The following is a 24,260-nucleotide window of genomic DNA, read 5'->3' on the forward strand; positions in this document are numbered from 1 at the left end:
GACATAAAGTTGCTATTGTTAATTACTGTATTACTTTATGGAGAACACATTTAATAATGAATAAATGGTAAACTGAAGATTTTTCCTCGTTATTATTGTGGTCAAGACCTACAGTGACACAAGAGGATAAAATGTTGCCTAAGTACATAGAAAACTTGCTCTCTGCAGTTTACATTAATATAAATTAATTTATTGCTGTTCAACATCAACAACATTGTCAAAGAAACACCATCTTTAATACATTTATCAGCATTAATTAAGGTCAGACTAAATACAATTAATTTCAAAATCACAAACATACAGTCAGGTCCAGAAACAAATAATATAATTTTAATATATATAAGTGTAATGTTTATAGATATCTGAAAATCTAAAAATAATAATATATAAGAACTGTCTTTCAGCAGTGTCAGTGCTGCATATATCAGCCCTGGAGATTTTATTTTTGTAAAACGTTTATGTTTCTGTAATGGTTAATCCATAAATTGGTGATTAAATTTTGAAGAAAAAATTTCCTTTACTAAGTAAAAAAACCCAATACTAATTATTTGTGAATTTATAAGATTTGCTTAATTTTTTTTTAAATTATAAGTGGTGTGAACAAGTTTGTATGAGATGAAGTGTATTTTTCTTTAAGGAGGAGTTTATGCAAATTCAGATTTTTACACATGTGTTGTCAAATATAACACAAGGACTACATGGTTGATTTTCATGACTGTAGACTGAGCAGAAAGACATGACTTTTACAATGAGCATTCCTGGCTTTATGTTAGTTTTTCTCATAGTGTCAGTTTACTGGGCTGGTAAGGACAGCACATTTCTTCTGCAAACATTATGAAATGTTTGAAATAAAGAAGCTAATTATGTTTTTGTCTGTAGGTACTGAGGGTCAAACACTGACTGAGTCTGAATCAGTGATTAAAAGGCCTGGAGACTCACACAGACTGACCTGTACATACTCAGGGTTCAGCAGTGATATTCATGGTGCTTGGATCAGACAGGCTGCTGGGAAAGGACCAGAGTGGATTGCTTGGATCCACTCTAATGGTAATGAGATCTACCACTCTCAGTCATTCAGAGGCCGCTTCACCATCTCCAGAGACAACAGCAGAAAGCAGGTGTATCTGCAGATGAACAGCTTGACGACTGAGGATTCAGCTGTTTATTATTGTGCCAAAGAGCCACAGTATCACAAAGCATCAGCAGAGCTGAACAAAAACCTCTCAGTGCCTGAACAGTTATAACACGAAACTACCAGAGGAGGAGCTCTAAGATAACTGTTTATTATTTAACGGAAAGAAATGGAAGAAATGCAACTAAGGGGGTTGCTATTCTTGATAGAGGTTGTGGTTGAGCAAATGCAAATTCTGATACATAGTCTCATACATATGTATTATGTAACTATAACACTGGGACTACAGCACTGTAGACTGGACAGAGAGACATGACTTTTACAGTGAACTATTCTGGGTTTATTTTTGTTTTTCGTGTCCTGTCAGTTTATTGAGCTGTTAAGGACAAAGTATTCTTTTGCAAACATTATGACTTGACAGGAATTTATATTCTTGAAAAAGAAGCTAATTATTTGTTTAACAGGTATTTAATTTCTATTAAGTTTTTCCACTTAATACAAGATAAATGTGATTAAAAAAGTGAAAAAACTATACATTCATGCATACATGTTAGTAACTCAACATAAGCAGTTGTGTAGCCATGGGTAAGATGACCTGCAGAAGTTCAAACTGAGCATCAGAATGTGGAGGAAAGATGACTGAATGTGGCATGGTTGTTAGTGGCAGACAGGCTGGTCTGAGTGTTTAGAAACTGTTGATCTGCCATCAATGTCCTGAAAAAGAGAAAATATCCAGTGAGTGGCAGGAGAAAAGTCTTGAGGTCAGGCCTTTTCAGATCAGAGGAGAATGGGCAGACAGGTTTGAGCCGAAATCAACAGTAACTCAACAGTGGAAGCAGGTAGGGGTTCTCTGACGTTTTTGTTCCAACAGTTTTCTCATGTTTTGTGGCTAGTTGGCAGCTCAGCCACTGTATTTTGTTTTCTGATAGACAGACTGTGCTCAGTTTGTTTTTAGCTAGGAAGGGGGGTTTCGTTTGTTGTTTTGGCCTTGGAGACCCTGATGCACAGAACTTCCCTATATTTTATTTTGGCCCTAATTGGTTCGTTTGGTTAATTGTGAAATAAACAGTGTTTTACTGACATCAACTTTGTGGCAGTTAATAGTTCTCTTTTCAGTTTCTGTCACACCCCACCCCAGATAAAACCTTGCTTTTAAGTGGGGTGTAACACTTCACCTAATTAGATAAACACAACTGACCTTGTGCTTTAAATGAGTTAAGAACTGACTGTATTACAATAAAGAATCAAGAAAAAATGAAATTGTTTTGACTCACATGTTTTTAAACATTTACATGACATTTATATAGTGCATATATTTATCCCTAAGACATCAGATTAAATGCTTATTTATTCAGCTGTGTCATTAACATGAAAGCTACATGGAAAATGTGAATTGTCTGATTTCCTTGTTTTCAATGAAGCATAATAAAAATCTTTTATTACACTACATAATGAATCAGATAATATGTTACAATTAAAGTACAACTTATAAATTATAAGAGATGCCAACACAAGAGCCCCTCCCTCTCCATAATATCCTGATGCAAATCTTCACTGTGTGCAGTGTACTTCTGTGCTGCTCACTTGTTTTGTGCTGTGTGTTGATTCTTGGAGCAGCAGTGAAGAATCTCTAGACTCACAATGACACAAACACTCACTCTGCTGCTGGTTGCTTCTTTGCTTCACTGTGAGTTCTTCTGCTTCTTTGTTTAATATTTTTCAAGGAAACAACGAGTCCTATAAGAACATTTTGCAGATGTCTGTCTCACTGGTTCCTTTTTAACTCCTCAGGTGTTACAGGTCAGAGTATGGAGTCCATTCCTTCCAGTCCTGTAGTGAAACGGCCTGGGGAGACTCTCAGTCTCTCCTGCAGAGGATCTGGTTTCAGTTTTGGCAGCTATGCTATGAACTGGATAAGACAAAAGCCAGGAAAAGCACTGGAATGGATGGGAGAAGGCTACACGGATTCCAGCAGCAACAAATACGTGAGCAGTTTGAGTGGACGAATCGAAATCACCAAAGACACCAGCAACAGCATGGTGCATCTGAGACTTTCCAACCTAAAGCCAGAGGACTCTGCTGTGTATTACTGTGCCAGACACACAGTGGTTTAAGTAATGAGAGAGGCTTTACAAAAACCTTCAGCCATACAGTTTCACAGGAACCTACAGGGGGCAGCAGATGATCAAGAATATGATGTTCAACTCACTGTCACAATAACACCTGTGTTTGCACCATCTGTGAATAAATATTAGTAAAATGCACAGAATCTACAAACATGTTATGGTAACAATGAAAAACAATGTGAAAAATAAAATTCATAAACTTTTAACCACAATTTTAAGAAGAAAAAAACAGTAATGAAAATATAGGATGTGTAGAAAAATAAATACTTTCACTACTTTTCACATGAACATATCATAATGTTTTAGTTAATTCTCTTTAAATTCTGAGTTAATGCCTTTAAACTTATTCTGAGTTAAACTGGTGAAACCCTTGTTGAAAGATAAAACGCTAAAAAAGACGAGTCAGAAAGGACAATGAAGCAGAAACAAAGAAACATGAAGAGAAACATGGTACTTAAATAAATGAATTTATAATAAATGAATTTATAAATAAATAAATACTTTACTCTTTATTTTAAAATTCCACTTTGGGGTAAAGTCAGGAAAATCAGAAAATACTAAAAGAAGGAAACACTGATTTTAGTATTTAGTAAAGAAATAATTTCCTTTCTTTTTCTTACCAGATACAGTGTTTCAATGCAATTTTTATTTTTAATGAGTGATCAAATCCTGCTGAGTAAAACATGATGTTGAATGAACATACATATTACTCGTATGACTGTTTATTTGGTTAGCTTGAACATTTCTTTAGTTAAATTGATTGATGAGGAGGAGGAGCTGATGCAAACTCAGACTGCTTCCATCTTTGAATATGTGCAGCAAAACATAAAAACAGACATGACAAGATTAACCTGCATCACTGAAGACTTGCAGAAAAATGGCTTTGATGATAAATTCTCAAGAGTTTATGGTTGTTTTTCTTCTCTTGTCAATTTACAGGCCTGGTAAGAACAGCTTAAAAAAAGCTTAAGATAAATGTTTTAATTACAGAAGATAATTCTGGTTGACTGTCTGTAACAAGGGTCAAATCCTGACTGAGTCTGAGGCGGTAGTAAAAAGGCCTGGAGGACCTGTACATACTCAGGGTGCAGTAGCCACCAGAGGAACAAAGAAAAAAAGCATTTAAACTGCATTTCAATCCAAAATAGAGAAAAAAAATGGCCAAAATTGGACAGACATAAAAATAAAGTGTTATTTTAAGTACTTCAAGTGCATTTTCAAAACGGTATTGTCTTTAAAAAATAATAATAAAAAATTTAACATAAAGTGCAGTTTTTCTTCTTAAAAAATAAAGGAAAAGCATAAAAGGTTATTTGACCAGCCTCACCTTTAACTCTGAGTAACCTTAGCCAAAATTATTTTGTGCATTAGGGTAAAACAGTGTGATTATCAAACATTTAAGTGCAAAAAATAACAAACCCATTGGACTCACAATACCTCCATGCTTATTTACTGTCCGTCTCTTTCAGCCAGTTACTTAGACAAACTAGCCTGTTCACATTTTCAGAGCTCAAGGCAGCTCTGTTTTTCGTTACTATGTGACCTGCAAGTGAGAACAGTCTCTCACATGAGACAGAAGTGGCAGGACTAATCAAATACTTGCAGGCCAGGACAGACAGCTGTGGGTGGGTCACTGCTCGAGTGGACCACCACTGCAGTCAGTCTCACTGATGGTGGATTCTGCTCTGTACAAACTCAGGGCCCTGCTAAAAATTTCTTCCTCATCTGAATCTGTGTAGTGGTCTGCAGTCCAGAGCAATCCATTTGGCGAGATAATTTTTAAGTTTGTCCAATGTTGACTTACTAATTTTGATCCTGAAGCCAGTCAATTCTTCAGGTTTGGCTGCCGACACCTTTTGTTGGTACTCGAACTGCTAGCTCTAACAGCTCCCACAGGTTCTGTGCTCGCTGCAACATCTATTGCATTTAGATGGTACCATAAGGTCGAAGTGCTTTGGTGGCATGCAAACTCCTTTTTGCACAGGTTGTACAAAACCATACTTTAATCAATGCTTCTGTCGGGAAGACTTTTGAAATGAAATTTGCCTCCGATCAGTCCTAGCAACACTCTTTCTTCTCATTAGCTGTGTCCCAATTCAAGGGCCGCATCCTTCGGAGGACCGGGCGTCTGCGGTCTACGTGGGCCGGGTCCTCCGAAGACCGAGAAGGCCGTAAGTGTGAGGCTGTGGAATGGGACCATCTAGCCTTCTGATGTGCGTCACCACTGTGTCGGTAGCCGCCTGCTCCTCGCTATCTAAAATATAACAGGACATTGGAGTAAATTCTTTACCATCTCACACTTCTGTTTAATCAGTTTTCTGTTTGACGTTTATTCAGCCGTGTGAAAACTATAAATTTAATCTCAGCCAAACCGATTTACTCAGGAACAAATAAACCACTGAAAAACACTGAAAAAAGTTATCTGAGTGACTTTCACTAATCATGTTTAACCTGAGTAGCGAAAGACTGCAAAGGGTCTGAAAACGATGTGCTGGTAGTCCGATGTTCTTGCCGGCTCTAGTGTGTCTTGACCATCCGGTCAGTGATCGAGCTGGTGGGGTGACAGATGTCTCCGAAAACCTCAGAGCACTTTTGTACATATGTGATGTCTCGATAAACCGAGCAGATATTTAAAGTTTACACACCTGAAAATATGTTAGAAGTTCATTTTGTGACCCAGAAAGATTAATACTTCAAACTCTTTAGCTGTGTTGAAAAGTATTTTTTTATTATTATACAAATATTATGAATAATAATTTAATTAATAAAGTATTGAAAAGAGTAATAAGAGTAATATTAAAAGTAAGTAGCTGCCGCCATTGTTAGAAACTGTAACTGGCTGGGCCGCGCTATGAATTCTGGGCTAGGGTGGGCCCAAAAGAATACACCCGACTCATCCCTCAAATTCATATTAATATTCATGAATATTTGGTTCATTTTTTTTATTCTTTTAATAAACTGTTCTGGTAAGGATGATACGTTTACTTTCACTGGTGAAAGGACAAAATATCTGCATCATTGTGTCTAATGAGCTGTTTGTTGAAGGTACTGAGGATTACACTTTTTTGTGGAGGTTTAGATGTCTGATAAGATGGATTGGTCATTTAGTGCTGGTTTTTAAGCAACAGCTGTTGTTTGTGAAACTTTTTCAGAGATGCCATCAACATGATGACGCTCCCACACTGTATTATTAATTTCATAGAACATGTGTTTAATGATTATTACATATGGAGAGTTTCACTAATGTATCAGAAATTCACACATTTTGAAAGAAACTTATAAAGAGCAAATTATTATCTATTATTTCATAAATAATAAACATAATTTGTGGATTTATAAGATTTACCTGACTAATATAAGTGATGTGCAGAGGATTGTGTGACATGACATGTGTTCCTCTTTGAGGAGAAGAAACTGATGCAAATTCAGATTTTTACATACGTGCTGCCAAATATAACACAAGGACTACATGGTTGATTTACACGACTGTAGACTGAGCAGAGGGACATGACTTTTACAATGAACTGTCCTGAGATTACCTTTGTTTTTCTTATAGTGTCAGTTTACTGGGCTGGTAAGGACAGCACATTTCTTTTGCAAACATTATGAAATGTTTGAAATAAAGAAGCTAATTTTGTTTTTGTCTGCAGGTACTGATGGTCAAACACTGACTCAGTCTGAATCAGTGGTTAAAAGGCCTGGAGACTCCCACAGACTGACCTGTACATACTCAGGGTTCGGTTGGGATATTCATGCTGCTTGGATCAGACAGGCTGCTGGAAAGCGACCAGAGTGGGTTGGTTGGATCCACTCTAATGGTAATGAGATCTCCTACTCTCAGTCATTCAGAGGCCGCTTCACCATCTCCAGAGACAACAGCAGACAGCAGCTGTATCTGCAGATGAACAGCTTGACGACTGAGGATTCAGCTGTTTATTATTGTGCCCAAGAGCCACAGTATCACAAACCATCAACAGAGCTGAACAAAAACCTCTCAGTGCCTGAACAGTTATAACATGAAACTACCAGAGGAGGAGCTCTAACATAACTGATTATTATTCAAGGGAAAGAAATGATAGAGGTAGTGGCTGAGCAAATGCAAATTCTGATACATAGGCTTATACTTATGTAACTATAACACTGGGACTATGTGGTGGATTTACAGCACTGCAGACTGGACAGAGAGACATGACTTTTACGATGAACAGTTCTGGATTTGTGTTTGTTTTTCCTATCCTGTCAGTTTATTGGGCTGGTAAGGACAAAGTATTCTTTTGCTATCATTATGAATTTATATGCTTGAAATAAGAAGCTAATTATTTGTTTATCAGGTACTCAGGGTCAAACACTAACTCAGTCTGAATCAGTGGTTAAAAGGCCACAGACTGATCTGTACATACTCAGGTTTCAGTAATTATAGTAATGTTTGGATCAGACAGGCTGCGTGAAAATGACTCTAGTGGATTGCTTAAATTGCTTATGATAGTAGTAGCACCCACTGCTCTCAGTCATTCAGAGGACGGTTTAACATCTCCAGAGACAACTCTTCTGTCACTGGCCCACTTTGTCAGAAGAGGAAGCAATTCCATATAAAAACTCAAAAACACAGACACAAAAAACACAACACATTTAGAGAAATAAACTGCACTTTGACATCATCAACACACTGAAAGAAACAATAAAAGTGCAAAGGCATGAAAAACACCTAGGATCAGAGGAGTAACCATTTTGATGATACTTTGTTCGTAATTACATGTATTGTATGTAACCCAAGTACACCTTACTACTCTAGGTTAGGGGAGAAGCTGGATATGTGTAAAAATAATCAAAACACAGGATTTTCAGTTAACTGTGACTTTATCAACAGGTAATAGGTTCATAACAGATATTACAACCTGGGCCTTTCATAAAATGAAATAAAATTAAAAGTCATTGTCCTTAATTATTTGAATTGTCCCTTTAAAGGGTATTTGGTTAGGTTGGAACCTTATCTTCAGTTTGTTCCTCAGAGTTATAGAGGGTCGATGGTCAGTCAAGTCAGAGAACAGATCAGCTGATCTGTCAGTCAGCAATTTATGCACTGCCCCCCAAAATATAAAAATCAAATTCAGCAATGTCACAAGTAGAGAGGTTGCAGCCTAGAGCAGTTTCACACCTGCTGGACTGCACTCTTTTTGTGTGTCCACTGTTGCCAGTCAGGATGACTGGTGGAATCCTACCAGAAACCAGACAAATCATTTGCCGTCTTACTGGTTGTGCAGATCTGGATCCTAGAGATCACACTGGGAGGCTAATGAATTAGACATCTAATTCATATATTTTAAATTTATATGTGAAGTATTTCAGCATAAGTTCAACATCAATTTGCCATCAAAATAGAGAATGTTCAGTTTTTGTTTGTTTTTAAATAAAGATCCTTCTTGTAGATTTATCTTTTTTTTTGTTTAAACACAGATTCGGTATTGAATGTGTTGTCTCAACAGGTGTAAAGTGTGAGCAGTTGACACAGCCAGCCTCTGTTTGTGCAGATAAGACACTTGTCACGTGTCTTATCTGTGAGCAGCTGGGGGACTCGTTGCAGCACATACGACATCATCGTATGTGCTGCATCGGCAACGTGGAGATGTGGAATTAATGACATAACAATAATTAACTTTAGACTGCAATTAAGTGAAAATCACATATGACAGTTCATTAAGAAAACGTTAAGTATATGAGTGAAGCATTTCAACTAAACTTCTGCAACTTTAGAAATGATTTTGTTTTGTTACTTCCAAAGAAATCAGAGCAATATTCCTGGAACATACACACTGAAGAAGAGGATGTGTGTTTGTCTTTGAGGAGGAGGAGCTGATGCAAACTGTGATCTCTATCATGTTTGAAGACATGATGCAGAATATAAGACAGGGAATACATGATTAACCACCACTGTGCACAGAGCAGAGACAAATGGCCTTTGCAATGAATCATCCTGAGTTTATGGTTGTTTTTCTAATCCTTTCAATTTACTGGGCTGGTAAGGAAAGTGCAGTCATTTTACTAACATTGTTGTGAAAGTGAAATGATATGCTTGGAAAATAGTCACTAATTATTCTTGTTTGTCTGTAGGTACTGAGAGTCAAACACTGACTGAGTCTGAATCAGTGATTAAAAGGCCTGGAGACTCCCACAGACTGACCTGTACATACTCAGGGTTCAGTGGTGATTATAATAATGCTTGGATCAGACAGGCTGCTGGAAAAGGGCTGGAGTGGATCGCTTTCATCTGGCATGACAGTAGTGGCAGCTTCTACTCTCAGTCAGTCAGAGGCCGGTTTACCATCTCCAAAGACAACAGCAGAAAACAGATGTATCTGCAGATGAACAGCTTGACAACTGAGGATTCAGCTGTTTATTATTGTGCTCGAGAGTCACAGTGACACAAGAGGAAGAAGCTCTGTACAAAAACTCAGCAGTTTGTTTTCTGCCTTTCACAGTCACGTAAATTAAATACAACATAGCAATCATACTCCGTAAATCTACTTAAAAACACAATAAAACTACCTTATTGCAAAAATAATTTTGCAAAGCTGTCATGTTTATACGTATTTATGGCTGTGAAGAATAAAGTGACATGTGTAAATCTATGTAAATAATATTACAATTTTCATCCATCTTCTAAATGATGTTTTTCACCCTAATATACGAGTTCTTTTGAACATCATCAGTGTAATTTTTTTTAATCCCCTTATATATTCTTGTTTGTTTAAGACAAACAAACTGTGAGCAATAAATTGCACAAAAATGCTGGATGTACACATTGACTGGTCCTTATATAACACTTTTCTCCTCTGCTTGAACACTTAAAGTGGACTAGACTACATTATTATTTCTAGGTCAGTAAAGCACCCCTCCAACAGCCAAACATATCTGTTCTCTGATTGTATTGTTAAATTTGTGATTGATATGACATTGACCAATAGGCTCAAAGGAAGAAAAACCGGGTCAAAATTCGTACTTGCAAGTTGAAACTCACACACAACCAGGGAACTTGAGCGCAGCGTTTTATACGTAGTTTTTTCTTTGTATCTGTAATCAGACCTCAATAAAAAAAAAAAAAAAAAAAAAAATTACTTATGTAAATATTTTTTACAAACACAAATTCTCATCTATAGATGCACAAACAGATATTTTGGTTTACAAGGTTACAAAACTCGGTTCACAACTACACATTTGATTTAGAAGTACAAAATATTTATGACCACAATTTGAGCCCATAGAGAAGCTCCCATCAGATCAGCATCAACATGTTCTGTGGAGCGGCTGCTGCTGGAGTGCTGTTCTGCTGGAACAGAAACACTGACAGCTGGATCACGGCACACTGACTGTAACTGTTAAACAATCATATTATTATCCAGCTCACAAAAACGCACTGAAATCACCAACAATATAACTTTTAGTTTAGCCAGCAATGTTTGTTCAGTGAGTAACAAATAATTCATAAACATGGTCAACGTACTGCACTACAGAGGTGTTATCATGTGTCCGGTTAATTAGCCATCAGCAGTTTGTCAATCTGCATCTGGAAGTCTCGTTTCCTCATGGTACCTTCCTACCTGCCTGATATAAAGACTTGCTCCCATCAGATCACCTTCGGTACCAAATGTTCTCTGCATCTCTACTGATGCAGCTGCTGGAATCTGTGAGTCTCACCGATGGAGACAGAATGATGTGTATTACTATGCCAGAGAACCACCCAAAGTAACACAAACCATTAGGAGAATGAACAAAAACACTGTGAATAATTGGACATGGAACAATCATGGACTGATTAAAACAATAAGAAATGTATTTATACATTATAGAAACAGAAGAATATTATGTTTGGAAACAATGAAAATAAAGAAATGGCACTGAACAAATATTCTGCATAAATGTCAGCAGGATATAATAAAATTAGTCATAATAGGTTGGATAGAATAAGCATAAAATCATAAATGTTCATTTTGTTGGTCTAATTTCTGTGATATTCAGTTTAATTAAATTTTTATTTATGGTTCATTCATTTAGAACAGAGCTCCGTGACAGACTGGTCGCTGTTTATTATTGTGCTCGAGAGCCACAGTGACACAAGAGGAAGAAATACTGTAGAAAAACTCTGCCAAGTCAGAATTTGCTTTCTACCATTAAAGCATGTCCAGAACACTTAGGCAACAAGAACAACAAAAAACAAAAAATCAAACAGCTTCATAAAGAACTTTGAACATTAAACATTCTGTTTTCCTATTTTCAAGCGTACATATTAAAATTCACCTTGTATGATTGTGTTGAAAGGTTATCATGAATAATAAAAAAATACTCTAAAATATTTAAGTCTTTCAAAACTTTTATCTGCTCTGTACACACATCGGTACACAAAGTAAACTTCCTTCCAGACTAACATAAAGACTTTATTTAATACACTTGGTTGCAACAGAAGGAGAGAAGCTCCCTGTAGAAAACTGTAGCTCTGCTGCTGGATGCTGTGAGTCTCATTGAGCACAAACACTGACAGCATGGACACTACACACTTGTATTTGAACTGTGTTCAGCATGACCTGAAGAAAACACACACAAAAAGTGCCTGAACAGTTATACCATGAAACCACCAGAGGAGGAGCTCTAAGACCATGAATGAATTGTAGATTATTTTAATGAAGTCATATTATACGCCTTTACAGTTCATGATATTGTCAGTTTAAATTAAGCCTCATGAATTAAAATGTGTCGAAAAGAGGAGGAGACAATGCAAAACTATTATCTTCACTCTCTTGATATATATCGCAGCACAAAACACAAAGGCTCAACATACACTCTGCAGACTGAACAACAACAACTGTTACAATGATCAGACCTTTTTATTTAGCATTTCTTCTTTTCCTGTTTAATTTCTCAGCTGGTAAGGACAAACTAATTAATTGGACAAATAAAACTATGGAAAGAAAATTTGATTACACTAATGAACTCTTAACACTTTTTAGGTACTGAAGGTCAAACACTGACTGAGTCTGAACCAGTGGTTAAAAGGCCTGGAGACTCCCACAGACTGACCTGTACATACTCAGGGTTCAGCAGTGATATTAATGTTGGTTGGATCAGACAGGCTGCTGGAAAAAGACTGGAGTGGATTGCTTTTATTGAGTATGATAGTAGCTATATCCACTACTCTCAGTCAGTCAGAGGCAGATTTACCATCTCCAGAGACAACAGCAGAAAGCAGGTGTATCTGCAGATGAACAGCTTGACGACTGAGGATTCTGCTGTTTATTATTGTGCTCGAGATCCACAGTGACACAAGAGGAAGAAACTCTGTACAGAAACTCTGTGTGGTGGCAGATATATTTTCTCATGTATTAATCACATATTTTAATCATATCACATAAACAATAGTAATATCACTTTCTCACTTTAGTATAGTAAGAGCACTCCTGTTACCAGTTTGTATGTATGTAGAATGTTATCACAAATCAGCCCCAAGTTTTATTGCACCTTTACAGTGGACCCATTGTAGACTGGAAGATCTCCAGACATCCTGCTTTAAGGGCGGTGACGGGTGGTCGTAACTATTCTTAGAGTGGGAGGGGGTCAAGAATGGACTGAAGCTATAGGGCTCAGGGGCGTAATTTCCAAGGGGGTTGGGGGGGGGGTTATGACCCCCCAGTAATCAGACCCAACCAATATAACCCCCCAATAAAATTATGAAGTATCTTGCATAAGTAGGCTGTTGATTTTCTTTACTCATTTCACTTATTACCAACAAAATAGATGCATGTTTAATCATCTGGGAATTTACCCAGATTTATTTATTTATTTAAGCAGAGATCTTGACCCCTCTTATTAAACCATTTCAAAACGCTCACTGGATGTGTTGCAGGTTATTCTTAAAATTTCTGTAACATCTGCAGAGTCAGAATTTGCTTTCTACTGTTCAAGGCATATCTAGACCATTTAAGAAACAAAAATAACAAAAAATAATAAAATAGCTTCATAAAGAACTTTGAAAGTTAAATATTTTGTTTTTCTATTTTTACGTGTAAATATTTAAATTCACCTTGTATGATTGTGTTAAAGGTTTTTAACGAATTATTAAAAATAATCTGAAAACTATGAGTTAGTCTTTTAGAACTTTCCTTTTTCTACTTTATACACCTGTTGGTACGCAAAATAAACTTCCTTCCAGACTAACATAAAGACTTTATATAAGACACTTGGTTGCAACAGAAGGTAAAAACTGTAGCTCTGCCGCAGCTGGATGTTGTGAGTCTCTTTGAACAAAAACACTGACAGCAGGATCACAGCACACTGACTTTAACTGTTACACAATCATATTGTAGAGTAATTGTAAGTATTCTGTTTCGCTCTCCTCCATCTCGTCTGTGTAATTGGTGTCAGCCGTGTCTCGAAGCGGTTTCCTCTTTGCCCTGTTTACCTCTTGTATTTAGTGTCTTAGTCTTCCCCTGATGGGTGTGGCGTTGTACCCTCTCTTTGTGGTAAGTTTCTCCTGTCATGTTTCAAGCCCATGTTTCCTAGTGTCTAGTTTCCAGTGCCAGTTTAGTTTAGGTTTCATGTTTGAGGTTTTGGTTTGTTTTTGTAGGTGTTAATTTTCATGAAGTGTTTTTACAGCAGTAAAAGCTTCCTTTTGAGTTTAAGTCCCGTCTTTGAGAGTCCTGCATTTAGGTCCTATCCTGCCTGCCACACAACACAGACATGATACCTAGTAAAATCCAGGTGGCAGACTTCTGTCCTCTTGATTTTAAACCCTTCATTCGCACCTTCACTTTCAAGATGATGTTCAGACTGTCTGTCCTGCTTACAGTTGTCTGTCTGCTCTGTATCTTGGTTCATGTTGTGATATATAAATTAGTTCAACTCATTATTTTCTTCCTGATTTTCACTGATCTGTTTTTTCTTCTGGTGGTTCATCAGGTTTGAATGGTCAAACCAATCGAATGACCAATTGAATCAAATACAGAAGAACAGCCTGACAACTGAGGATTCTGCTGTTTATTATTGTGCTCGATAATCACAGTGACACAAGAGGAAGAAACTGTACAAAAACTCAGCACATCAAACTAAATCAGAAAAACAAAACAATGCTAAGTTTGTTTTTTTTTGCAGTTCACTTGAGAAACTGTTAAACATCAGCGCACTGAAAGAAAAAAAATAATACTGGATTATCAGGACCTCATATCATTAACTATTGTGTTTTGTGTGTAATTGCAAATGTTTTCATTTGCTTTATTTCATAATATAACGATTTGTGAACTAGTGTTGTGAATTATACTTTTCTTCTGTATGCACCAAAACATTTTTACAACTGACAATTTTAATTATTAGTGACAGGAAATTTCACATCATTTTCAAAATTTGTCAGTGTTAGTCTGTAAGCAAAGCAGTCCTCACAGACCGTTAAAATTGGGAAAAAAATGATTTTACTATTTAATAAAAACATAATTTTCTTTAGGTCTGTAGGTACTGAGGCTCAAACGCTGACTGAGTCTGAGGCAGTGGTAAAAAGGTCTGGAGTGGCCATCACTGGAACAAAGAGAAAGAAAAGAAGAAAAAGAAAAGAAAGAAAGCATTTAAACTGCATTTCAATCCAAAACAGAGAATAAAAAATATCCCATTCTGTTTAATCAGTTTTCTGTTTGACGTTTATTGAGCTGTGTGAAAACTACAAATTTAATCTCAGCCAAACCGATTTACTCAGGAACAAATAAAACACTGAAAAAAGCCAACCAATAACATTGTTAAGTTATCTAAGTCTTCATCATGTTTAACCCGAGTAGCAAAAAACTGCGGGGGGTCTGAAAACGATGTGCCAGTAGTCCGATGGTCTTGCCGGCTCTAGTGAGCCCTGACCACCCATTCAGTGATCGAGCTGGTGGGGTAACAGAAGTCTCCAAAAACATCGGAGCACTTTTGCACACACGTGATGTCTTGATAAACCGAGCAGATATTTGAAGTTTACACATTCTTACCTGAAAATATATTAAAAGTTCATTTTGTGACCCAGAAAGAGTAATATTTCAAACTCTTTAGCTGCGCTCCTCCGCCATTGCCGCCTTTGAAAAGTATTTTTTAATATTATACAAATATTATGAATAATAATTCAATTAATAAAGTATTGAAAAGAGTAATAAGAGTAATATTAAAACTAAGTAGCTGCCGCCATTGTTGGAAACTGTAATTGGGTGGGCCACGCTATGAATTCTGGGATAGGTTGGGCCAAGAAGGATATACCCGACCCGTCCTTCAAATTCATATTCATATTCATTATTATTTGGTTCATTTTTTAAATTTATTTTTAATAAACTGTTCTGGTAAGGATGATACATTTACTTTCACTGGTGAAAAGACAAATAAAATGCTTGCATCATTGTATCTAATGAGCTGTTTGTTTTTAGGTACTGAGGATTGTACTTTTTGTGGAGGTTTAGATGTCTGATAAAATGGTTTACTCATTTAGCATTGTTTTTTAAGCAACAGCTGTTGTTTGTGAAACTTTTTTTCAGAGATGCCATCAACATGATGACGCTCCCACAAAGTATTATTAACTTCATAGAACATGTGTTTAATAATTATTACATATGGAGAGTTGTACTAATGTATCAGAAATTCACACATTTTGAGAGAAACTTATTATCTATTATTATAAATGCACATAATTTGTGCATTTATAAGATTTACCTGACTAATATAAGTGATGTGCAGAGGTTTGTGTGACATGACATGTCCTCACATGTGTTCCTCTTTGAGGAGAAGAAACTGATGCAAATTCAGATTTTTACATAAATGTTGCCAAATATAACACAAGGTCTACATGGTTGATTTTCATGACTGTAGACTGAGCAGAGAGGCATGAATTTTACGATGAACTGTCCTGGCTTTATGTTTGTTTTTCTTATAGTGTCAGTTTACTGGGCTGGTAAGGACAGCACATTTCTTCTGCAAACATTATGAAATGTTTGAAATAAAGATGCTAATTTTGTTTTTGTCTGTAGGTACTGAGGGTCAAACACTGACTGAGTCTGAATCAGTGATTAAAAGGCCTGGAGACTCCCACAGACTGACCTGTACATACTCAGGGTTCAGTGGCGATTTTCATGCTGCTTGGATCAGACAGGCTGCTGGAAAAGGACTGGAGTGGGTTGCTTGGATTAGCAATAGCGGTAGCATCTCTTACTTGCAGTCATTCAGAGGCCGCTTCACCATCTCCAGAGACAACAGCAGAAAGCAGGTGTATCTGCAGATGAACAGCCTGATGACTGAAGATTCTGCTGTTTATTATTGTGCTCGAGAGTCACAGTGGCAGAAGAGGAAGAAACTCTGTACAAAAACTTAACATATCAAAAAAAAATTAAAAATTGCAAAATTTGCTTTCTGCAATTCACCTTTACAGATTAATACACATCAACACACTGACAGAAACATTATGCTCATCTGTACTTTATCTAAATGTTTTAAATTTCATCAGTGATATTAAAAAGGTCAAACAATCTCTGAGCTAGTGTTGTGAATCACATTGTTTTGTGTATGCACCAAAGAATTTTTGCAACACGACTGCAATCTCTAACTATTAGTGACAGGAAAACTCATATCACTTTTATAATTTTTCATTGCTGTGGTGGCAGATTTCTTTTCTTGTGTTTTGATCACTTAAGTAATAATAATATCACTTTCTCACTTAGTTATATGGATGTAGAATAGCATAACATCTGTTTCTAATGTTTCCACACACACAGTGAAGCCATTTTGTGAAGATGTCAGAGACATCCAGGCGCCCATGTGAAGGGGTCGTAATTCTTCTTATCTTGGGAAGCAGATTTGGGATGTAAATCTTTAGGTAGCAGCTGAGTGCATAGTAAAGTCATAGGTCCCATGTGAGTGGGAAGGTTTTAAACGAAGGTATAGACTCACATGATGTGTTGAGGATTTTTTTTTGTCTGTAAGGCATATAAGACTTGCGCCCATCTTCAAAGACCACTCTGGCATTGCCCAGAGTGTTTCTCTCCATATTGCAATATGTTAATTAAATCCACGTCAAATAATGCTCACTGGGTGTTTGCAGTTTATTTTAAAACTTCCACGACATTGGCAATCTGTATCTAAAGCAAAACTTCCTCAAAGACTCTTATAAAGAGTGATGTTAGTGCTGTGAACTCCCATCAGTTCACTTTGAGTACCAACATGTTCTCTGTAGCTGTGCTGATGCTGTTGGTTGCTGAATCCTGGGAGTCTGACTGAGGCAGTGACACTACTATTACATTTCTCCAAAACAAGTATTGTAAATACTAAATGCATTCCCCTTACTCTCTGAAACATGTATTTTATCACTCATCAATTTATCAATGACAGATTTCATATTCATACAGTCATCTGTAGCTCAAAAGGCAGTATAGACACTTATTATGCTGGGCATATAAAACATTGATAGACTCTAACATTACACAGCATTTATTTGTGTTTCCAAACTATTTAACTTGACAGGTATTGATGGTCAGACTCTGACAGAATCTGAACCAGTCATTCAAAGGCCTGGAGAATCCCACAGACTGATCTGTACAGGCTCTGGATTCACATTCAGAGACTACCCTATGAACTGGGTCCAACAGGCTCTGTGAAAAAGACTAGAGTGCCTCGCCTTTATAAACACAGGAAGTTCTTATATCTATTACTCCCAGATAATCAAAGGGAGATTCAAATCAACAAAGATGACCCACTTTAACACTACTACTACTACTACTACTTATAATAATAATAATAAAAATCTACACTCTCAGTCAGAGGCTGGTAAACTGAGGATTTTTCTCTTCATTATTGTGGTCAAGAGCCACAGTGACACAAGAGGATAAAATGTTGTCCAAGAGCATGGAAAAACCTGCTTTCTGCAGTTTACATTAACATAAATTATTTAATTGCTATTCAACATCAACAACATTGTGAAAGATAGACCATCTTTAATGCATTTATCGGCATTAATTCAGCTGTAAAATGTAATCATTGTAATATTTGTTTATTTATAAGGTTATCTTAAATAAGTTCAAAGAATATAATAAAAAGATTACATGACTGAACCACACCAGTGTAGACTGGGCAGAGACAAATGGTCAAACAATGAACCATCCTGAGTTGAAGGCTGTTTTTCTTATCCTGTCAGCTTACTGGGTTGCTAAGGACATCTGTTTTCTCTCATAATCTGTCAGCATCCATCTGGATACAAATCAAACTTCCTCACAGGCTGAAATAAAGTCTGATGTCATGCTGTCAGTCACAGAAGAAGATGAGAAGCTCCCATCAGATCATCTTGAGCACCAACATGTTCTCTGTAGCTCTGCTGCTGCTGCTGCTGCTGGATCCTGTGAGTCTCACTGAACAGAAATACTATGACCACAGCAGACTGATTCTTACTGTTACTACATTAAACATGTTTTCTCCACAGGTGTGAAGTGTGAACAGCTGACACAGCCAGCCTCTGTGATTGTGCAGCCAGGTCAGCGTCTGACCATCACCTGTCAGGTCTCTTATTCAGTAAGTGGCTACTACACAGCTTGGATCCGACAGCCTGCAGGCAAAGGACTGGAGTGGATTGGGATGAAATACACTGGGGACTCTCACTATAAAGATTCACTAAAGAGCAAATTCAGCATTGATTTAGAGACTTCAAGCAAGACAGTGACTCTAAATGGACAGAATATGCAGCCTGAAGACACTGCTGTGTATTACTGTGCCAAAAAGTCAAAGTAACACAAACCATCAGCAGACCTGAACAAAAACCTCTCAGTGCATGAACACATTTGTAACATGAAGCCACCAGAGGAGGCGCTCTAAGACCAATAATGATTTAACGGTGTATGAAATGGATTTAAGGAGTCGCTATTCTTGATAGAGAGAGTGGTAGACAGAAATATTAGAAAACAGCAGAAAGCAGCTGAATCTGCAGATGACATCAGAGGATTCTGCTGTTTATTGTTGTCCTCAAGAGTCACAGTGACATTGTGATGCTAAATCGAGAGAAGGGTTTGCTTTGTCTTCAGTATATGTTCTTGTTTTTGCTTGTCTTTTGGCAAACGCCCCACCGTTCGATATTCTGTATGTGGTGTTTCTTTTTTAATTTTTTTTTAAAATGGTAAACCATTTTTGATATGTCCATCATTCACCATGCTGAAGATTAGTTTTATTGGAGTTTAGTTTTGTTTTATGGAGTTTTGGATGCCTCATAAAATGTTACTGATCTGGTTCCTGTTTTTAAGCAACAGCTGATGTTGTAGTGAATCCACTTTTTCAGAACTTCCATCAACATGAGCTTTAACAGTAAAGAGTCATAATATTCCTATGACTAATGACTGTATTACTTTATGGAGCCCACATTTAATAATGAATATATATGTAGTTTTTTACTGATGTATCAAATCAATTGGTGACTAAATTTTGAGAGAAAATTAGTATTTATTAAGTAACAAATAATAATAATCATTTGTAAATATATATAATATTTGCTTAAATATTTTAATATAAGTCGTGTGCAGTTCTTTATATGAGACGAAGTTTTTCTTTAAGGAGGAGTTTATGCAAATTCAGATTTTTACACATGTGTTGCCAAATATAACAAAGGGACTACATGGTTGAATTTCATGACTGTAGACTGAGCAGAGAGACATGACTATTACAATGAAGTGTCCTGAGTTTACCTTTGTTTTTCTTATAGTGTCAGTTTACTGGGCTGGTGAGGACAGCACATTTCTTCTGCAAACATTAAGATATGTTTGATATAAAGAAGCTAATTATGTTTTTGTCTGTAGGTACTGAGGGTCAAACACTGACTGAGTCTGAATCAGTGATTAAAAGGCCTGGAGACTCCCACAGACTGACCTGTACATACTCAGGGTTCAGCAGTGATATTCATGGTGCTTGGATCAGACAGGCTGCTGGAAAAGGACTGGAGTGGATTGCTTGGATCCAGAGTGATAGCAGCTATATCTACTACTCTCAGTCAGTCAGAGGCCGCTTCACCATCTCCAGAGACAACAGCAGAAAGCAGGTGTATCTGCAGATGAACAGCTTGACGACTGAGGATTCAGCTGTTTATTATTGTGCCAGATACCCACAGTATCACAAACCATCAGCAGAGCTGAACAAAAACCTCTCAGTGCCTGAACAGATATAACATGAAACTACCAGAGGAGGAGCTCTAAGATAACTGATTATTATTATTATTCAAGGGAAAGAAATGGGAGAAATTGAACTAAGGGGGTTGTTATTGTTGATAGAGGTAGTGATTGAGCAAATGAAAATTCTGATACATAGTCTGACACATATGTATCATGTAACACTGGCCAACCCACACGGAAGAGGAAGCACCTCTGTACAAATACTCAGCACATCACAAAATCAAGATTTGCTTTCAGAGTTCACATTTAGAGAAATGAACTCCACTTGAACATCACACACACTGAAAGAAACAACAAAATGCAATAACATGCAAAACAATTAACATCAGAGGAGTTACTATTTTGATGATACTCAATTACATGTACTGTACATTTACTACATACACTGCATGCACATGTACTAATATATTTACATATATAAATTGCAATCAGCTTTCAGACCAAATTACCTCTTGTAGTAATCTTTTTAATACTTAAGACAGTTTGTAGGGAAGGACTGGAGTTTACATCAAATTCTCATGTAATGTAAAATTACCACCAGAATACAATGAAGACATAGAAAATTGTATGTTGTTCATTTAGGTTCCATTTTTTAATTTTTCAGTTTGTTACTTTGTAAACAGAGATACATTTTGCTGAGGAGGAGGAGTCAATGCAAAACTGATGTCTTCAGCAACTTTATATGTGTTTGAGAGTAAGACTCAGGAACTCAACCTAATATACACACAGCAGGCTGGACAAAGACAACTGACTTTTAGAATGATGAGAACTGTTTATTTAGTTGTTTTCCTTATTCTGTTTTGTTTTTTGCCTGGTAAGGACATATATTTCTGGTATACAAATAAACATATGAAGATATATGACTGGACTAATGAGCTGTTAATTTTTCTGCAGGTACTGATGGTCAAACACTGACTCAGTCTGAATCAGTGGCCAAAAGGCCTGGACAATCCCACAGACTGACCTGTACATACTCAGGGTTCAGTGATAATAGACATGCTGCTTGGATCAGACAGGCTGCTGGAAAAGGACTGGAGTGGATTGCCATAATCTGGAGAGACAGTAGTGGCAGTGTCTACTCTCAGTCAGTCAGAGGCCGGTTTACCATCTCCAGAGACAACAACAGAAAGCAGGTGTATCTGCAGATGAACAGCTTGGCAAGTGAGGATTCAGCTGTTTATTATTGTGCCACAGAGCCACAGTGACACAAGAGGAAGAAATACTGTACAAAAACCCATCAAACTAAGTCAAACACTGATTTTAGTTTTTTTTTCCCCAAATTAAAGAAAAATACATTTAATTGACTCACACTCAAAACAATAATAAAGTTGGTTTTGTATAGTTTTGCAATACATAGTTTTTTGTAAATGTTTAAATGTAAATGTTTTCATCTGCCATGTCTGAATTGAAAAGATTTTTCCAAAACTACAAACAAATCCAACACTATATATGTTTTTTTTAATAATATTTCCTTTTATTTGTACTTTTATTTGTACTTCTGTTTGTGTGTGTGTGTGTGTGTGTGTGTGTGTGTGTGTGTGTGTGAGAGAGAGATGTACAGTAAGAGTGCCACATTTGTGTTTTTTCCTCCCATCATCTCACTTTCTGGATTACTTCATAGTACTTCTTCTTCTTCTCTAAATTGTTTATTGGCGGTTTGCACACAGCAAATTTGTGCATTACCGCCACCAACTGGTGTGGAGTGTTGACAGAAGTTTAAAAAATATATGAATGAATGAATACATCTCCCCATACAGACATATATCTGCTCATTAGTGCTAAGTGATGGACAATGTACTCAATGTACAGCTGAGGCCTAAACTTCTTTGGTTTGGCTGTACTACACAGCAAGCCACTGTCAATTAATTTAATTAAAAATTCAAGACAGACTGACAGAACAAACACAGCTGAGTGGTCCAGTTCAGTGACTCAGTGAGGCCTTGCAGATAGCTGTCAGCCAGCCTGTCAGTCAAACCAGTCACTTTAAAGAGAATTCTGAACCAGTAGCAAGAAATTTAATATAATCATTTAAAGTAGAAATATTAAACAATGATAGTATAACGGTAACTGAGCATTAAAGATTCCCGAAATTCTACATACCAAAATAATATTACGTTTTAGATCACAATTGTGGATGCCCATATTAAGCAATTAAACAACAAAAAACCAATATTGAACAAATGCTAAACTTTTCTGTTAATGAGCTCAGTGTTTGTTAGTAATCCCTGTGAGCCAAAACCACCTTTAAAGCTCAGGAGCTGATTTTTTTTTATTCCTTTTTTTTTTTTTTTAACTTTAGCAGAGTCCAATAATATAAGTATGCAGCTGGAAATGAAGACAGCAGATGCACTTTGAAACTGAAATGACAAGTGGAACCCGCTGAACCAAGAACAAACACACTGGTTTAATCTTGCATATTCAGAGCTATAAATTTATTTGCATTCTGTTACAGTATGTTTCATTGGCATTTCAGAAAAGGTCCTCAAAATACACATATGTAATCTGAAAATGTGTTGTGTTCTTTTCTGCGTCATATTTGAATGTTATTTATTCAGATGGATTTTAGATCCACGAGTTTGGGTCAAAGAAAGGAAAAGTGCATTTTTAAGGAATCTTAAATAGTGACACGGCCATGTCTGAGTGTATTTTATTATGCGACACCAGTGATAGAGTTATAAAATTATAAATAAAAAAACAAAATAAAAATAAGATTATGTGGTTTTATTTAATATATATTTTTTTTTAAATATGTTAAGGAGACGTAGCCACATAAAAGTCAATCAAAAAATAACTGCTTTAACTGGGTTTTCTGTGTTTGATGCAAGATTAATGCTGTCTAACACACACCCTTAGAAGGGATCCCTGATTTCAAGACTTTCCTTTCCTCTTTGAGTCAACATATTAAAAATTGTATGGAAGGGTGACCTGAGGAAAAAAGTCAATACATATTGTTTTTATCACATTCAGAAGGTTTTCCTGAATAATTCAAAATGTAATGTGTTAACTTAAAGGAGAGGACGTGTGTTCGTCTTTGAGGAGGAGGAACTGATGCAAACTATGATCTCTACCATGTTTAAAGACATGAAGCAGAATATAAGACAGGGAATACATGATTAACCACCACTGTACTCGAAACAGAGACAGGTGGCCTTGACAATGAATCATCCTGAATTCATGGTTGTTTTTCCCATCCTTTCAATTTATTGCACTGACAAGGAAAGTGCAGTAATTTTACTAACATTGTTGTGAAAGTGAAATGATATGCTTGGAAAACGGTCACTAATCATTCTTGTTTGGCTGTAGGTACTGAGAGTCAAACACTGACAGAGTCTGAATCAGTGTTAAAAGGCCTGGAGACTCCCACAGACTGACCTGTACATACTCAGGGTTCAGTGGTGATTATGAAACTGCCTGGATCAGACAGGCTGCTGGAAAAGGACTGGAGTGGATTGCTTATATCAGTGGTGGCAGCAGCTACATCCACTACTCTCAGTCTCTCAGTCATTCAGAGGCAGATTTACCATATCCAGAGACAACAGCAGAAAGCAGGTGTATCTACAGATGAACAGCTTGACGAGTGAGGATTCAGCTGTTTATTATTGTGCTCGAGAGCCACAGTGACACAAGAGGGAGAAACACTGTACAAAAACTCAACCACATCCAACCAAGTCAGAATTTGCTTTAAGCTTTTTAGAAATGAACTGAAGATTAATGTCTGACCATCACCAGTCAGCTCCTGGACAGCCTGCAACCAAAAGGAGGAAAAGTAGCTGGAGCTCTCACTATAAAGACTCAATGAAGAATACGGTCAGG

At 36.8% G+C, this 24,260-nt stretch overlaps 1 protein-coding gene, 2 long non-coding RNA genes and 1 pseudogene across 3 annotated transcripts in view; all 4 read left to right on the top strand.

Annotated features, from left to right (window-relative positions):
• The first annotated feature begins 2,705 nt into the window (after nt 1–2,705).
• LOC100709195 (uncharacterized) overlaps nt 2,706–24,260 on the top strand; it is a 1,346,887-nt gene continuing 1,325,332 nt past the window's right edge. Inside the window, exons 1-2 of the mRNA XM_025906577.1 lie at nt 2,706–2,819; nt 2,924–3,234. Coding sequence (XP_025762362.1) covers nt 2,774–2,819; nt 2,924–3,234 — 357 coding nt within the window. The 5' untranslated portion in view covers nt 2,706–2,773. The remainder of the gene's footprint in view (nt 2,820–2,923; nt 3,235–24,260) is intronic.
• LOC112846695 (uncharacterized) lies at nt 6,746–6,969 on the top strand. Its single transcript, XR_003219813.1, has 2 exons — nt 6,746–6,832; nt 6,909–6,969. It is a non-coding gene; the product is annotated as an uncharacterized LOC112846695 (long non-coding RNA).
• LOC112846701 (uncharacterized) lies at nt 16,128–16,414 on the top strand. Its single transcript, XR_003219819.1, has 2 exons — nt 16,128–16,204; nt 16,281–16,414. It is a non-coding gene; the product is annotated as an uncharacterized LOC112846701 (long non-coding RNA).
• Nucleotides 18,568–19,089, top strand: LOC112846690 (Ig heavy chain V region 5A-like; annotated as a pseudogene).

The sequence above is a fragment of the Oreochromis niloticus genome, linkage group LG4, assembly GCF_001858045.2.
Source record: "Oreochromis niloticus isolate F11D_XX linkage group LG4, O_niloticus_UMD_NMBU, whole genome shotgun sequence".
Taxonomy (NCBI): Eukaryota; Metazoa; Chordata; class Actinopteri; order Cichliformes; family Cichlidae; genus Oreochromis; species Oreochromis niloticus.